Source organism: Grammomys surdaster, unplaced genomic scaffold (genome assembly GCF_004785775.1).
Source record: "Grammomys surdaster isolate TR1022 unplaced genomic scaffold, NIH_TR_1.0 133, whole genome shotgun sequence".
Lineage (NCBI taxonomy): Eukaryota > Metazoa > Chordata > Mammalia > Rodentia > Muridae > Grammomys > Grammomys surdaster.
Window position 1 is genome coordinate 238,200 of NW_021604591.1, and position 17,500 is coordinate 255,699.

A 17,500-nucleotide genomic window follows, 5' to 3' on the forward strand; every position below is an offset into this window, starting at 1 on the left:
AGTCCCAGGGCAGCCTGGGCTTCAGAGTGACACTCTTCTTTGAAAAAAATAAAAAAATCGAGGGCTAGAAATGTAGCTCAGTTGGTAGAATACTTGCTTAGTTAACATTCAGGAAGCCCTTAGTCTCATACTCAGCATTTCAGGTCCACAAGGGTGATGTGACACATGCCAGTAATCCCAGCTTTCAAGGGTTAGACACGGGAAATCAGAAGTTCTAGATCATCCTATACAGTGAGTCAAAGGTCAGTATGTAGTACAAGACATTGACACAATAAAATAATAATAAATCAAAACAAGGCAGCAGAAGGAGGTCAGGACCTGGAGGCTAGCTGAGGCTCCAGACTGAACCCTGTCAACCCAGCTGGGTGATGGGTATCTATCCGGGCCAGTCGGGTCCTAGAGCCCGGAAGGGAAGCAAAGGCCATGGTGACAAGTCTGTCCTCTCATTAACCGCACAGGGCTGGATAAGACCCCAGAATCGAGGAATCTTACGGGAAGAACCAACGACAGAGATCCCCAGATCTGTTAAGCACAAGCACACAGTGCTCACACCCCTCGGTTAACCCCGGAACCGCCGAAGTATTACACCTACTGAGCTCAGCGGGGCTACGCCAGCAGCCTGCGCCTGCGCAACCGACAGAGCAGGCTCCAGACCCCTGCCAGCCGCCCCGCCCCTTCCGGAGGCTCGCCGTACGCATGCGCTCTGTGGCGCGCGCTTTGTTGCGAGAACGAGGGGGCGAGGTCTTGCGAAGCCGGTCGGCTAAGGCACGACGGGCGGGGCTGAGGATGGAGGTGACTGCGTTCGCGGCGACGGTTGGGGCTGCGCGCGAGGCAGCGGCGGAGTAGGCGGTGGAGCGACGGGCATGGCGAGGCGGCCCTTCGGTGCTCCCTAGGCGCCGGAGCTATGGGCGCTCTGAGCAGCCGGGTGCTGCGGCCCGCAGGGCGCACAGAGCAGCCGGAACCCACGCCCGGTGCTGGGGGCGCGGCCCGCGGGTCGGACGCGGGGGAGGATGCGGCCCACAGCTTCCGTTACTGTCCGGGTGGCCGCAAACGCAAGCGCAGCAGCGGCACATTCTGCTATTGTCACCCGGACTCCGAGACAGACGAAGACGAGGACGAGGGCGACGAGCAGCAGAGGCTGCTGAACACGCCGCGCAGGTACCGAGCGTCCCGCACTTGGGGGGCGGGGGCTGACACCGGTGCCCTTGACGGGAGAGTGCGGGTCGGCCGCGCGGGGAGGGTCGGTGCGGGAGGTGAGCGCGCTCGGAGCAGACGGGAGCTGGGCGTTTGCAGAGACACCTAGGTCAGTGCGGGAGCTGGCGCGTGCGGGCCAGACCTGGGGTCAGTGCGGGAGCTAGGCATTAGCTGACAGCCCTGGGTCCATGTAGGACTGTGAGTTTGCAGACAGACCTGGGTTAATGCGGGAGCTAGCGCGTACTGGGTGGACCTAGGATCAGTGCGGGAGCTGAAAAGCCTAGGGTTCTGCACATTAAACAGAAGCTTCCTGAGTGTCAGAGCCTCAACCTGAGACTAAAAGGACTAGCGAGAGCTTCCGCGGCCCTTCCATAGCAGGCGTTTGCTTTCTGAGTAGGGTACCCACACGAAAACGTACTGTACACCACTAGCCTTAAATCAGTAGAGGAACATAGTAGAGCCTGAGATGGGCATCTCTCTGTGTTGTCACTAGATGGACCAGTGATGAAGATTGGCAGTTTTGCACATTCACCCAGTTAAGAACAAACTCGGCTTGTTGAGGTGGGCTGCGATCTGTGTAGGTTGCATGAGATTTTTTTGAGGGAAGAGTTGAAAAAAAAGTCATTGCTTGTGAAATAGATATGGCGTACACCAGAATATACTTAAATGTAAGGAATCTGTTTGCCTTTTTTTTCTTTTTTTAAGGTCATTGTTAGTTTCACACAGACGTAATTTTTAAATGAAATTTTAAAAAAGGATCCGCTCAATAGTTTGCTACACGGACATTGCATTTTTGTTGACAAAACAGTGTAGGTGCTAGAGGTGGCTCAGTGGTAGAGTTAACATGTAAATATTTCAGGGTAAAAACTAGATTAATACAACCTTTCATTAGGGTCGTATGTGTGAACAGATTTACAAGATGGATGTTCTAATGTGCTCCAATTCCGAATCCCTTTCTGTATTCTACACTTAATGCACTAATTTTCATATGTGAAGTGGAAATATTATTGCCACCTCAAACAGTTCCACAGATTTAGCAAGGTAAGTATCTACACTCCGGTGGCTGAGACAGGAGAATCACGTTGGGTGTCAGCCTGGGCCACAAATCGAGTTAAAGGCCATCCTGGGCTATATACAGAGACCCTGAAGAGAAGAGGAAGGATCGGCTGGGAGTGTTGAGACTGTCACAACCTGAGAGTGAGCACAAGTGCGGTGCCCCCCCTCTTTGAGATTTATTTTTATTTATGAGTATGTCTGTATGTGGGTTTATGCACATTCCTGCAGAGTCCAGAAGAGTCGTGGAGCTGGAGTTACAGGGGTGTTGTGAGCTCCCTAATATGGGTGTTAGGAATTGTACTTGGGTCCTTTGTAAGAGCAGTGTGTGCTCTTTACCACTGAGATACCTCTCTGGCCCCATAGTGCCTGTCTTTTGTGCATTCAGTATTAGAAGTCTCTGATGAACAGGCCCTTATGTCTTAAGACATGCATCCTTCTTCAGCCTTAGTAACTTAGCCACTCCCACTTTCTTTTGGTAATTGTCTGATGTACTTTTCAATCCTTTCCAACCTATATCCTGTATCCTATTAATCAACCACCCCTCAGACTTCCCCTCCCATATCCTAGGGCCGTATCCATTCTAGGGAAGCACTTTACCACCAAGCTGTTTCTTTTCCGAGGATCTGCCTCCTGTTTCTGCCCCTCTACCTGCCCCATTAGGATTACAGATGCTGGCAACCCCACCTGGCTTTCTTGTGGGTGGGTGTTTGTTTGTTCTTGCACTCAGCTTTGTACTTGCAAAGCACTTTATTGACTGAGTAATCTGCCTGGCCCTTGTTTGTGCCTTTATGTTTAAGGTAAGTATATATACAGCATATAGTTTAGTCGTGCTTTTTTTTTTTTTAATCCAACAAGACAGTCTGTACCTGTTGATTAGATGTAGACCATGTATATTAAATATAATTGTTGAAATATATGACAGGGAACATTTAAAAAAGAAAAACAATTATTGAGCAAGGAAATTTTAATATAAATCATACTAACAAAGAACAGGAAATTAGCTGTCAAAGACAAAATATAATGATAAGAGATCTTTAAAAAAAAAAAAGTACAGGAATATACCAGGCATTGTGGCACATAGCTATAACCCCAGCATTCAGAAGGTTGGGACAGGAGACGCACAGGTTCAAGGACAGCCTAGGTTATATCAGGTGCTTCCAGCTAAACTGTTTCTATTGTTTCTGTTGTATGTCTATTTACATAAATATCAACATTTATTTATGTTTGAGGGAGGCATCTGCTACAGTTCATGTGCAGCAATCAAAGACAGCTCAAGGGAGCTTTCTCCTGGCGCCGTGTGGGTTTTAGGGTTCAAACTCAAGTCTTCAGGTTTGATGGATACGACCTTCACCTGCTGAGCCATCTCACCCCATACACCTCTCCTTCAGTGACTCACTGTGTAGCTCTGGGTGGCCTGGAACTCACAGAGATCTTTCTGCCTCTGATCTGCCTCCCTAGTATTGGGGTTGAAGTCAGTGCCACCATGCCTAGCCCGCCCCCTTTTAAAAGCTTCTTACTATCCTAGAGTTTCTAGTTGCCTTTTTTTTTCTTCCATTGATAAAATAGTAATATCCTTTCATCATATCTTGAGCTTTTCTCAATCTTTTGAGGTACCCTAGCATAGAACCTGCTTTGAACCCTAAACCTCCTACAGAGTTCCGCCCTCTACTCCAGTCTAGGCCTCCTGCTTCTAAGGATTATAACTGGGACTTTGACCCCATCTCTAAGTAGACTGTGGTTTTCAATAGCTTCTCTCTCTCTCTCTTTTTTTTTCAGTGAACTACATCTTCAGGTATTTTCTCATGAAAGGGTGGAAAAGGGTGATCACTTTGCTTATATGAATATAAGTGAATATGTAGTCTCAGTTTATTCTCCGTCTAACTGATTATGGTACTTTATATGACTTTCCATATCTTTAAACATCTACTCTTTTATAGTTTTTATTTTTTAATTAAAATAGAATTACATCATTTTCCCCTGTACCCATCTATCTCTCCCTGCTGTTTTCAAATTCATGGCCTCTATTCTTTAATTTTGAGAGTTATATTTTTTCTCCCTAAATATATAATACAACCTGTTGAGTCTGTATAGCGTTGCTTGTGTGTATATGATTTGGGAGCCGGTCACTTGGTATTAGATAACTAATCAAGGGCCCTTCCCTGGGGAAGACCATTTCTGAAGCTCTCAGCATTCCTTAGTTGCCTGTAGTTCTTCATCTAAGGTCAAGGCCCAATAACACTTCCCTCTTCCAGGTGAGTGTACAGTTGGTATCATCCTTTTCAAATCTGGTTTAGGCTGCTGTGCTGGTGAGACTTTATCTTTGTGGCTTCTCTGACATTTCTAGGATGTAAAACTCTCAGCAAACTCTCTGTTCTCCTACAGTGTCTCTGCCCCCTTCCTCCTGCCTCCACCCAAGCCTTAGGTCAATAAGCATCTGCTCTTTATAAAAAGCATTGTACTTTTATTTGATGTGTGTGTGTGCGTGTGTGTGTGTGTATACATTTGTGTACACATCACATACCCACATAGAGGTCAGAGGGTGGGAAATTGATGCTCCTATTCCACCATGAATGTTCCAGGCACCAAACTTGGGCCCTCACTGTTGGCAACAGGCACCTTTACCTATCCAGCCTTTAATGATACTGGTCCATCGTCTTCTGGCCTAAGCATGGATGAAGGTTTTGGTCCTGAATACCTTTACCAACTGAGCCTTTAATGATACTGGCCCATCGTCTTCTGGCCGAAGCATGGATGAAGGTTTTGGTTCTGGTCTAATTCTGCTTTCTTTTTGGGCGACCATATTTTTTTTTTCTCTGAAAATTTGAACGTTTTTCCTTTGGTATTTTAATGAATCTTTGACAGCTTGGTAATTGGTGAATCCTGAGACTCCAGAGACTCAAAGGCTTGTTTTAAAGATCTCTTTTTGTTTTGAGTAACCCTCTGCAGCTGTGCCTCCCCCATTATCATTTGATAAGCATAGTCATTTGAGAGTTCCAAGCATAGAAATATATATTTTTAAATTTTGATTTCCCGGTGTTGTAAGTTTCCCCTGGGATTCTTGTTCTCTCTTTTCCTTAGCCTTTATGTTTAGTATTTCTAGTTAGTTTCAGCTGTCAGCTTGACAGCTCACTGTTATTAGTGAGGGAATCTGAATTGGGACACTGCCTTTATAAGATTGGTAGAACACATCTGGGGCATTTTCTTGATTGCTAATTGATATTGAGAGGCTATTAGTTGTCAATTCAACTATGTCTGGAATTAACTGAAATCCAAGGGGTTGGGAATGTGTGTGTACTTATGAGGGAGTAAGTAATTTTCATTTTAATTTGGATCTTTTGAAACAAGAAGATACACCCTTAATCCAGTTTTTTTGAGGTGGGAAGATATACCTATAATCTGGACCATGTTTTCTGGGGAGCCTCATGGACTGAACTAAGTACTGGATTCTTAGACCTTTTGTTGGTAGACAGCCATTTTTGGACTAGCTGAACCACAACCTGTACACTATTCTAATAAATTGCCTCTGTGTGCGTGCGTGCGTGCGTGCGTGCGTGCGTGTGTGTGTGTGTGTGTGTGTGTGTTTCACCCTGTGTTTGGAATCAGTGGTTGATTAGTCAGGGTTCTCTAGAACATTTGTGAGCACATGTGTTTGGGTGTATGTTCTGGAGAACCCTGAGTAGTAAAACACTGATTCCAGACACTATGTGAAATAGTAACTCCTCTTGCTTTGTTTCATGACAAGGTCTCATTTAGCCTAGGCTGGCCTCCAATGTGTTGTTTAGCCAAGGCTGACCTTGAACTCTTGAGCTTCCTGTTTTAGGAGCACTGAGGTTATAGCTATGTACCACAATACCCACTTTCTCTTTCTTTTGCTGCAGTAATACACCAGGATAAACAGTTTAGGGATGAAGTGGTTCATTTTAGCTCACAGTTCCAGCTTACAGTCCTTCATTGCAGAAAGCACATTGTATGCAGTCGTCAGGAGCAGAGAGCAGTGAATTAACACATGCAGACTCTACTTGCTTCCTCCATGCTCACACACTTTAGAAACCTTTTTTAGGGAATGGTACTACCCATAATGAGTGGGTATTCCTACCTTAATTAACATAATCAAGATAACCCACGGACAAACCCACAGGCCAACCCAATTCAGACAGTAAATCTCTACCTGAAATTTTATTTTTAGGTGAATCTAGATTGTGTCAAGGTAACAATTAAAACTATCACACCCAGCAATTATTTTGTTTCTAGAAAGATTTAAAAAGGGTGTTGTTGTTGTTGTTGTTGTTGTTGTGTACGGGTGCTTTGCACGCCATGTGCATGCAGTAGTACCTTCAGAGGCCAGGAGAGGTCACCAGATCCCCTGGGTCTGGAGTTAAGATACTATTGTGAATAGCCATTTAGATGCTGAGAATCAAATCAAGGTCCTCAGGAAGAGAATCCAGTACTCTTAACCACCAACCTCTCTCTCCAGCACCAGAGATTTTAAAAGTTTAAACTACTAGAAAAGCTATCAGAAGCCATCAGAAAATTTCAGATAGGTTAGCTTGGACTGATAGGATGGCTCAGCAGTTAGGAGCACTTGCTTCACTGTCATGAAGACTGGAGTTCAGATCTGAATCTAGTACTCATGTAAGGAACAGATGTGCTGTGCATGCCTGAAGCTGCATCTCTGGGGAGAGGCAGGGCAGGAGACAGAGACTGGAGCATCTTGGGGGCTTTCTGGTGTCCATCTTATCAGAAGATATAACCTCCAGGTTAAGGGAGAGAACCTGCCTTAGAGAAGCAGGTGGAGCCAGGTGTGGGGATGCATGCCTTTAATCCCAGCACTTGGGAGGCAGAGGCAGGTGAATCTCTGTGAATTTGAGGCCAGCCTGGTTTACAGAGTGAGTTCTTGGACAGCCAGAGCTATACAGAGAAACCCTGTCTAAAAACAAACAAACATACAGAAGAGTGGACAGAGAGTGATAAAGGGTGACATCCACTGCCTCCTTGTGACCTCTTCATGCATCTACACGTGTGCACATGTGCACAGACACATAGTAAATAATACATCTTTTAAAATTATGTCTTTTTAAACTAGATCAGCTCCTGATGACCGCCATAACCATACTCTTACTTACTGGATCATCTTGAGCAGAGATTGCAAACTCTTTTTTTTTCTTAGGCAGGGTTTCATGTCGTCTAAGCTGGTCTTGGAACTACAGTTGAGCAAGGTATGACCTTGAACTCCTGATTGTCCTTTCCATACCTCCCCAGTGCTGGGAGTTCAGACCTGCTCCAGTACACCTGGTTTATACAGTGGTGAGCAGAGAGCTCAAGGATCTTGTGTGTGCTGTGCTAGCACTCTATCTATCGGCTGAGCTTTGTCCTCAACCTGGTGGTTGCCAGGCTTTTAAAAATCAGTTCTTCTACTAAAATAAATCTCATGTCATTTGCAGATAGAATAGGTGATGCTCTGGGTGTTACAGGACATCCATATTTCATGGTTCTGCCCTGACCAGTGCCTCTAACGTGCATTTCCTTTGAGCATAATTTTAAAAATCTTTGATCTAGGGTTGCAAACCATTTGTCTAGTGGGGAAAACCAGTGAATTTACAATTAGTTTAAATTAGTTTGAAGCTGAAATAAACTGGAGTCTTAAGTTTCTTTTTCTTTTTTTATGATGTTGAGGATTGAACCAGGGCCTTATGCATTCAAGGGAGGCATTCCTCCAACTGGATTATAGTTGAATAACAGTTTGTTACAGTAATAGTAAATCCCCCCAGTAGTTTCTAAACAAGGAAATAAGCAAAATGTGATCACCAGCCTGTCTTTGTTTATTGAGCAAATAGCTTAAATTGGTTTAGAACCAACAACTTATACAGGGTGGATATAGATGTCTCCCTTCTCTTCTGCTTCATCGGTCTGCTGTTAGTAAGAGCACCTAGTGTAACCTTTCTTGACATCCTGTTCCCAAATCTCATTCACACAGTGGGGAAGTTGGATCTCACAGAAACAGGGCAAAAATGAGACTTAATGGTGTATAAAAATGGGTGAAATGTTGCATGCTTTAATGTGCTGGCGTTGGACAGGACCTGGTGATGCTAGTCTACTGCTGAGCTGTTTGCTTATGTGACTTTGTTTTTCTTAACAGGAAAAAATTAAAGAGCACATCGAAATACATCTACCAAACGCTGTTTTTGAACGGTGAAAACAGTGACATTAAGATCTGTGCTCTAGGTGAAGAGTGGAGCTTACACAAAATCTACTTATGTCAAGTGAGTAGTTGACTGATGTCCTGGGCGGGGAGGGAGCGTGGAGAAGCCTGGGTGCTCTGGAGCATGTGCTGCTGTTTGGCTTGATTTCATAGTGAGCTCTCCTCTAGTAAAGTATCTGCTGGGAAGAAAGATGGCGGGCACTGGGAGTAGAAGCTGGCCTCAGCCCTCAAACAGATTTTGAAATTCTTGGTCATACTACCCATTACTGCCTCTTGTTGTCAAAAAGCTTGTGTTAAGTGCCTTTTGCTGGAAAATGGAAGAATTGGGGAGAAAATCTGTACTATTCAGGTTAAGGTTCTTACACTTCTTTTATCACTATTTGAATACTTTCTCTGAACCATTGCTTTGTAGAAAATGAGTGGGGAGTTGGTGTTTACTCCCTTCCCTAGAGTCCAGTGCAGTTGGAGAGGAGACCTGCCATGCTGACATGCCAGTTAGCTGATGTGCCCATGTGAATTCCCTATCGCTATTTTCCCTTCAAAATGGCTGAGAATTTTCAAAATAGAACACACGGTGGCTCTAAGAGCTCAGACGTTTTTATTCTTTATAAAACATTGATATTATTATTACTTACTTTGTGTGTGTCTGCACATGCTTGCCACAGTGGTGCATGTATCAGAGAACAACTTGAGGGAGTTGATTCTCTTCCCCTCTGGGTCAGTCATGGCAGCAAGTGCATGTACCCCACCCCCACCCCCACCCCCACCCCCACGCTATCTCTCCCAGCCTCAGATACATCATTTCACTCAAGTTTCATTTATTTGCTGTGCTAGACCTCACAGCTCTTACCTGTGGAGTTAATGCTTCCCTCATTGTAAGAGAATAATAGGAGGAAAGACAATAGAGCTAAATTGTTCCAGAGATGTTTGGAAAGTATTTTTCCTTTCACATTTAATTACGTTTTTTAAGACTTATTTTTATTTTCACTATTTAATTTTTTTTTCTTTTTTGTTTTTTTTTCAAGACAGGGTTTCTCTGTGTAGTCCTGGCTGTCCTGGAACTCACTCTGTAGACCAGGCTGGCCTCGAACTCAGAAATCCGCCTGCCTCTGCCTCCCAAGTGCTGGGATTAAAGGCGTGCGCCACCACCTCCCGGCCTTATTTTCACTATTTAAAAACATATGTGTTGGGCTAGAGAGATGGCTCAGTAGTTAAGAGCACCGACTGCTCTTCCAGAGGTCCTGACGTCAAGTCCCAGCAACTACATGGTGGCTCACAATCATTTGTAATGGGGTCGGATGTCCTCTTCTGGTGAGTCTGAAGAGAGCAATGGTGTACTCATATATACATAAAACAAATCTTTTTGTACATCTGTGTGTGGATTTGTACAGTTGAGTACAGTGCCTGTGGAGTACAGAAGAGGGTGTCAGATCTCCTGAGGCTGGAGTTTGAGGCGGTTGTGAGTTGCCTGATGTGAGTACAGGGAACCAGCTCCAGTCCTTAAAAAGAGCACAAGTTCTTGTAACTGCTGAGCCATCTCTCCAGTCCCTTCTCCCACATTTTAATCAAAACTTTTAAAAATTTATTTTTGAACAAATTTACTTGAAGAATTTAGTCCACAAACATTTTTTAAAAAGAAAGATGAGATCCTTAAAAAAAAAAAACCCAAGGATTATAATCCAGGCATACATCAGAATACCGATATCAGCTGTAGCTGTCTTTTGAGTCCTTAAAAGAAAAATGCAACCTCTTACTGACTTCAGATGGAATGTCTTCTGTGAAATCCAATTGACTATTATTCAAGTCTCACAATCCACGACAGCACCTTCAGACAGAACCATGGTCCTGCATCCTAGTTGTGGGCCATGATGAACAGCTGGTTCCACAACTTCATATGTAACAACTCTGTGTTACAAATATTTAAAAAAGACAGTTGCATATGTCCTGAACATGTAGGGCTTTTGTTATGTCCTCAGCCATAGTGTGGCTATTACATAACATCTACATTGTAGTAGGCACTACCCGTGACCTACAGGGCCTTGAGTGTGTGAGCCCATGCACAGTCAGAGCAGAGCTGAGGTTCTTGTGCATCTAACTTAGTGTTGACTGAAGTCAAAACTTAAGGGTTCTTTAGAGAGTCAGTTGTGTTAGATGGTGTTTTGGTGGGGCAAACAGGTAAAAAAGTGTCTAAAACAGACACAAGTAAAGGATGTTTTACTAAAGCAGCCGTGTGAAAGGTTTCACTGAAGCTGACACAGGTAAACAACTAAGGCTAAGGCAGACTCCTGAAGGAAACACAGGTAAAAAGATGTTCACTGAAGCAAGCATGTAAAAGGATACATGGTGAAAGATTCTTTGCTAATGACACATACGTATTGGCCTGCCTTACATTGTTGAGCTCCATTATTGGGACTCTAGGGAGAGAAAATGCACCAAAAACCTGTAGTGGTGTGTTGCAGCTTTTTGCCACTTCCGTGGGCCAGGCTCATTGGCAAAGTGATGTCAGCTGAGTCAGACACACGTGGAGTTTTACTCAGATTCACATATTGAGGCAAGACACATGGCTTGGTAAGACCTATGGAGGATGTGATGTTTGGAGGGAGTAGAAAGACTCAGTGAACTGTGAGAGGCGCTTGCTTATAGAGCTTCCTCTACAACCCTTCTTTGTCTTGAGTGTTCACTGATCTTCGCTTTGTTGAGAGATGCACAGCACAGAACTTCTCCTGACATCCCTGGTGGTCCAAATTCCTCCTACTGACTTGTGCTAGTTCGGCTGAAGCCTGGCTGTCTCTGCTAGGTTGTGCCACTGCTGTTGCTAGCCTGACACTATGGAACTAGACTGCTGGTCTATCCATGAAGTGTCTTGAGTTGGATTGAGCGACTGCTCTAACTTGTGAACTAAACCGCTCATTTCTGGACAATGTCGATGAGATTTGCTCCAAAGAACCATTTCTAAACAGGCCCACTTCCCCCATAGTCTTTCTTTTCCACTACCTCTGGTGGGTGGTGGACTAGAAAAGAGGTTAATGTGTTTAAAAACCATCATTAAAAGTAAAATTTAGCCGGGCGGTGGTGGCGCACGCCTTTAATCCCAGCTCTTGGGAGGCAGAGGCAGGTGGATTTCTGAGTTCGAGGCCAGCCTGGTCTACAGAGTGAGTTCCAGGACAGCCAGGGCTGCACAGAGAAACCCTATCTCGAAAAACCAAAAAAAAAGAAAAGAAAAAAAGAAAAGTAAAATTAAAAAAATTTAAACTAACAGGTGACTGTGTCCTGGAGCCACAGATGCAAACAGATGAACATGCGTACTGAGGAATTTTGTTTATTCTACTTAATTATTTATATGTTTTTATGTGAAATGGAACTTTTAATTAGTTAATACTTGATCCATTCTAAAGTACTGCAGTGCTAATTATAAGGAACAGATCTTGCAGGTAGCAATAGACTTTACCCACGCTGGAATTCAGAGTCCTTTGTGGTCTCAGATTTCTTTGGCATGGATCCTTTTAGGTCCAATCTGGGAGTTCTCTGGATCCTTAATTGCTACTGAGGCCACAGGAAAGAGTTGGTAGTTTGAGGAAGACTTGTTTCCTCAGCTCTCCTGAATACAGAAGCATATGTCCACTGTGCATGCTGTCTGGCTTGTGAGAAAGAAATGCTGCATTGTGTACCTTAGGGACTGCTGTGACTGCTGAGAGGCTTCCCAGGCCCCACTGTGACGTGGGGTCTGGATTCTGATGGTAGTTCCAGAATCTGCTTTAGTTTTGCAATAGAATCATGTTGAACACCTAGTTCACTCTGCCTCATAATGACCTTATTTTAATTTTTTTTCTTTTTTCTTTCTTTCTTTTTTTATTGGATATTTTATGTATTTACATTTCTTTTTTTTATAATTTATTTTTTCTCAAATCTTAATTCATTCACACAGGGGTTATAAACACAGAAAGGCAAGATGTGGGGAAGGGAATGACAATGGAGTGTGGGAGTTTTTAATTTCTTCTTGTACATGTTTTGATGATCTTTTTCTCTTGGAATGATATGTTAGATTTGTTTTGATAAGGTAGATGTTTGGAGTTAGAAATAGAAAAAAATATTTGGAAGACAAAGTGCTGGCTAATAATTGACTTTTTTTTTTCCCAGTCTGGCTACTTTTCTAGTATGTTCAGTGGTTCTTGGAAAGAATCCAGCATGAATATTATTGAACTGGAGATTCCTGACCAGAACATTGATATAGAAGGTATGACCTCCATAATTTTTACTGTATAAAAATCATAAAAACATAACCTTATTGTTCTTTTGGTGAAAAATAACTATTCTAGCCTTGTAGGCTGGGGGAAGGTTGTGTGATACACTTGAAGGTGAAGACTTCATATGAATTCACTCAGTTTATCTATTGTGTCTCCTGTCTCTATTTAGTCCTAGGAGTTCAGTCAGTCTGCTCCTGTGTCTGCGTGACCATGTCAGCCTGGGATATGAAGGCTGTGGGAGGGCATAGAAAGTATGACTCCTTTTTAAAAAGGCTATAGGGAGGCCTGCAGAGAGCTAAATGCTGACAGAGTGCTTTCCTGCCCTGTTTAAGGTTTGCTCTCTAACACCAAGGAAATAAAAATAAACGATGTGTGAAGGTCCTTTGTGGAGCAGTGAGCATGTGAATCACCAAGCAGGCTGTTTCAGAGCTCGAAGGATCTGTGGCTGAGGAAACAAGGCTGAGGAGGGGTCAGGGATTGTGAGAACAGCTTAGTGAGCCTCTGTGCAGACCCTCCTCTCCTGTTCCTCGCTACTCCTGCTCATCTGCATTGATAGGCCAAGTGGAGAAACCCTAGGCCTGCTTCAGAGGCAAAGGAACTTGAGGTGTTTATAAAGCAAACTGAAGAACGTCGGTGGGAGTGGCATTGGAGGAGGGGTGGTCTTAGATGTGAGGACTGGCTGTGAGTGGGCATAGAGGTGGTCAGAAGTTAAACACACACCTTAGTGGCCTGGGGCCACAGGGCTGTAATTCTGACCCTGAGGGGCTGAGGCAGGAGGATGGTGTGAATTGGAGACCTGCCTGATCTACATAGTGAGAGCCTTGCCTACTTCCCTAAAGAAATATTGTCATAGAGTAATGGGCCATGCACCTACACTTAGAGTTGATGTAGGTTGTGTCAGCAGTTCTGACATAGCTGTGTTCTAGGATGCCTTAATCTTAACCACTGACTATGTCAAGATTAGACAGAGAAAATGTGGCTGGAGTTGGCAGAATCCTTTCCAGCAAGCACTGTTATGTATTAATACCATCCGTAACTATGGCTGCCATGTTAGTTCCTGATGCTTCTCCAGATGCAGAATAATGTCCTTCCTGCTTCTGCAGGAGCCTCACACCTGCAGGCAGCATTTCATTCTGTGTGCACTTTTGCTTTCAGCACTGCAGGTTGCATTTGGATCACTGTATCGAGATGATGTCTTAATAAAACCCAGCAGGGTTGTCGCCATTTTGGCAGCAGCTTGCATGCTGCAGTTGGTAAGTATGCCACCACTGAGCAGTGTCATGGTGCCTGATCTATCTTGGTGCGCACTTCAAAAACAGAAGTGAAATTCTGCTTCTGTGATCTTTAAAATAAATCTAAAAAATCTTAAATCTAAAAAAATGTATAAATGTGGCACTTGTTAGAAATTGTTGAAAATGCTTGACCAAAAGCTGTTGGTTAGCTTGAGGGGCTTTGATCCCTGTGTAAAGTGGATGGGAGCTGTTTCTGTATAGCTTCTTTGGTGTGCTGATACTTGGGAAAGTTCACTTGCCCACGTGTATTCCTCTGCAGAGTTCTGTCCATCAGTGGCATCACTGCTATGCAGATGGTATATGATCAGTAGTTTAGTTCATTATGGTATCATCTATGTAAATTCTGTGTACCGTTCAGTAACTGTATGGGGAGCACATTGTGCAATAGGTAAGACTTGGCGTAAGGAGCCAAAGAGGATGAAGATGTAGTCCCTAAACAGGGATGATCTGTGTGTGCCTTCAAGGAGCTCACAGTGCACTGGGATAAGTAAACCCAAAGGTGTAAATAGTTATCCAGTGTTAAGAGTACAGCATAAACGCCATGTAGGATCCTAATAAACTTGCAAAGACAGGAAGGGCCAGTTCAACCTAGCATCCTCACTGTACTTGATGGAGTTTAAAGTGTGCTTAGTTTGAACTATGTGAAAAGGCACAAAACAGCATTTCCGACCAGGAACAGCTGACAGGAGATGAGAGAAGTTAAGGAGACTTAAGTGTCTACCGTTAATATAAACCGAATTGGAGGACTTGCCAGATGACTGAGCCTATAAAGGTGCCTGCCATCAAGCCTGACAATTGGAGTTTCATCCCTAGGTCAAAGGAGAGAACTGACTCGTCTGGGTTGTCCTTTGGTCAATACATGCATGCTGTGAAGTTATACAACACAAATAAATAAGCATCTAGAAAATCCAGATGCAGTAGTGCACATTTGAATCCCAGCACTCAGAGAGCAGAAGCAGGCAGGTCTGTGAGGTCAAGATCAGCATGGTGACTTACAGGCCAGCCAGAGTTACTGGGAAGATCCTGTCTCAAGAAACAAAACAAAAATTAAAAAGGATTGGAAAGACAGAGGCCAAAATCAGCAAACGAAGGTTTCTTTGTACATTACAAAGTTCAACTTTACCTGGGAGCACCTTTGGAAGATTTTAATCAGGGAAAGACAGTCTTTTAGAGGGGCTGAGGATTGCAGCTCTGTCATGGAGTGTTCACCTGCATGTGCAGGGCTGTGGGTTTGATCCATACATAACTCCACACCAAGACAATAGAAGAGTGTTTCAGCTACAGCATGTGAAGGAAGGCAAGTATGTTAGAGATACAAACATACCACGGTTGTCCAGATGCCACCTAGATGAAGGTACCACAAGAGGACATCGGGGTGATATCCTGGGGCAGTGAGGTTGAGGTGTTAGGAAAAGAAGGGTCTAGAATTGAGGTAATGTATAAGCCACCGAGACAGCACTCTGCCCTAGTTTAAGCTGCTGCGGTCTGCCATGCTGATCTAGCTAACCTAAAGTGCTAGTTACTAGCTTATTATGCTGGTTGACATTGTTTTTTCAAATATTTTTTATCTTTCTAATACTTTGGATATCTATATTTTCTAACTTGGGTCCTTTTGGTTTTGATCTAAATCTGCATTCTGCCTTATTTTTATAACTTACTAATTCTAATTTAATAATATAGTTGCATGATATATTTCAGAAACTTGAATGAAAAAAATGACAGTGTTCTTTCTGTATATAGAAGCTGTATATTTAAAACCTATGTAAATATTTTAGATTAATTTTTTAAAGATTTTTATTGATTCTTTGTAAATTTCACATCATGTACCCCAATCCCACTCATCACCCCATCCTCTTGTACCCACCTTCCACCCTTGCAACCTCCCCCACAAAAGAAAAAAAGTCCTATGGTATTCTCTTTTGTCCACACATCTTTGTTTGCAAGGTTCTTTGCAGTGAGTTATTGGTCTGATTCAATGCCTCTGTCTTCTGCTACTCTTACCAATACTGGATCCTCACTGGGACTCGTCTTGGATAGCCTCTTGTTGCCCTATGTCATGGAGATCTGTAGTTTAGGATCTATAGGATCAGCTCCTTCGCCCATCCAGCAGTTCACTGATGAGGTAGATATTGGGGCGAGCCAACTCAAAGCCCTAGACCTGGGCCTGAGAAGTATCTGAGTTGTCAGCCCACCAGCTCTCCCACACCCACACCACCAGGGCAAGTTCTCCAGCCCTGCCCCGGCTGGCCCATCCAACACTGTAGCCAGCAAGGGGCAGAGCCAGCCTTCCTACTCTCATGCCCTCCGGTCCTGCTCATCAATGCCCATGCCATCAGGCCTAGCTCTTCTGTGCCTCCCAGGGGATGTGCAGGGCCTGCTGTCCCAAAACAAGGGACAGGGCCAATTCTCCCACTCTCATGACCCTGGGGCCAGCTCTCCTGCCTGCCATGAGGGCAGGGGAGGAGGGCATTAGATTAAAATTGTAATGTTATTTAAAACTCATATACTTGTTTAGAGGTATCTGTGGGGTATTGATGGTGCTTTAACCCTTACTGAGCACTGTTCCATGCATCCATATAATTCCTTTGTCTGTTCTGTAACTTGATTAGATGACTGTGTAAAATATTCTTGGTTCAGTAAGAACAGGAAAAAAAACAAGTGCTGTTGAAGAAATTTTTAAAGTCCAGAGTGGAAAACAGACTATAAGACTCGCAGCATCTCCTCTCAGTGCTCCCCTGCCCAGTTCATTATCAGCTCCAGACCATCAGTGGGCTACTTTCTGGATTCTTTTTTCAACCTTTTTATTGAGCCTACAAAAAAACTTAGGCTAGCTGCAGTTAATGAGTTTGCTTCCTTCCTCCCACCCTCCCTCCCTCCCTCCCTCCTTCCCTCCTTCCTTCCCTCCCTTCCTCTCTCCCTTCCTTCCTTCCTTGCTATTTTGATTTGGTTTTGCATCTTAGTATTTGAAAGCATGACGTGAGAGCTGATTCCCCAGGAAAAATGGCCTTTCTAGTGCTTGTCTGTGTTTGCAGGATGGTTTGATACAGCAGTGCGGTGAGACAATGAAGGAGACCATCTCTGTGAGAACTGTGTGTGGCTATTACACATCGGCAGGGACCTATGGACTAGACTCTGTAAAGAAAAAGTGAGCCACCTTTCCTGTTTCTCTCCCACTCCACTTCTGGGAGTTCGGTTGTTTTGGAGTCTTAACTACAATGTAATAAAGAATTAGTCCGGGGAGGGGGGGGAGAATAGAGTAATCGACTTTGTTACTTTAAAGAAAAGCCCTACTTTTCTTCTGGACTAAGCATTAAGTTGCTCAGAGTTGCCCTTGTTTTGACTACAGTCAGCCTGAAACGTGCTTATACACTGTGGCCACCACTTAAGGAGTAGGCACCACAGATGGTATACCAATACAAACATGGGCGGCTTGACTCTTGAAAATTGCAGAACTCATTTTCAGATTGTGTGGAAAGTAATGTCTTACAAAGTATTTAACACAAGTATGAAGTTTT

General features: G+C 43.9%; 1 protein-coding gene across 2 annotated transcripts in view; it reads left to right on the plus strand.

Annotated features, from left to right (window-relative positions):
* Positions 1–693: 693 nt before the first annotated feature.
* The window catches only part of Gmcl1 (germ cell-less 1, spermatogenesis associated), a 41,599-nt gene continuing 24,792 nt past the window's right edge, over positions 694–17,500 (plus strand). The window contains exons 1-5 of one of the 2 annotated variants that reach the window (XM_028762391.1): positions 694–1,158; positions 8,387–8,510; positions 12,587–12,683; positions 13,849–13,946; positions 17,018–17,130. In XM_028762391.1, the coding sequence (XP_028618224.1) occupies positions 905–1,158; positions 8,387–8,510; positions 12,587–12,683; positions 13,849–13,946; positions 17,018–17,130 (686 nt within the window). In that variant the 5' untranslated portion in view covers positions 694–904. The remainder of the gene's footprint in view (positions 1,159–8,386; positions 8,511–12,586; positions 12,684–13,848; positions 13,947–17,017; positions 17,131–17,500) is intronic. The other variant, XM_028762392.1, reaches the window with a different exon arrangement.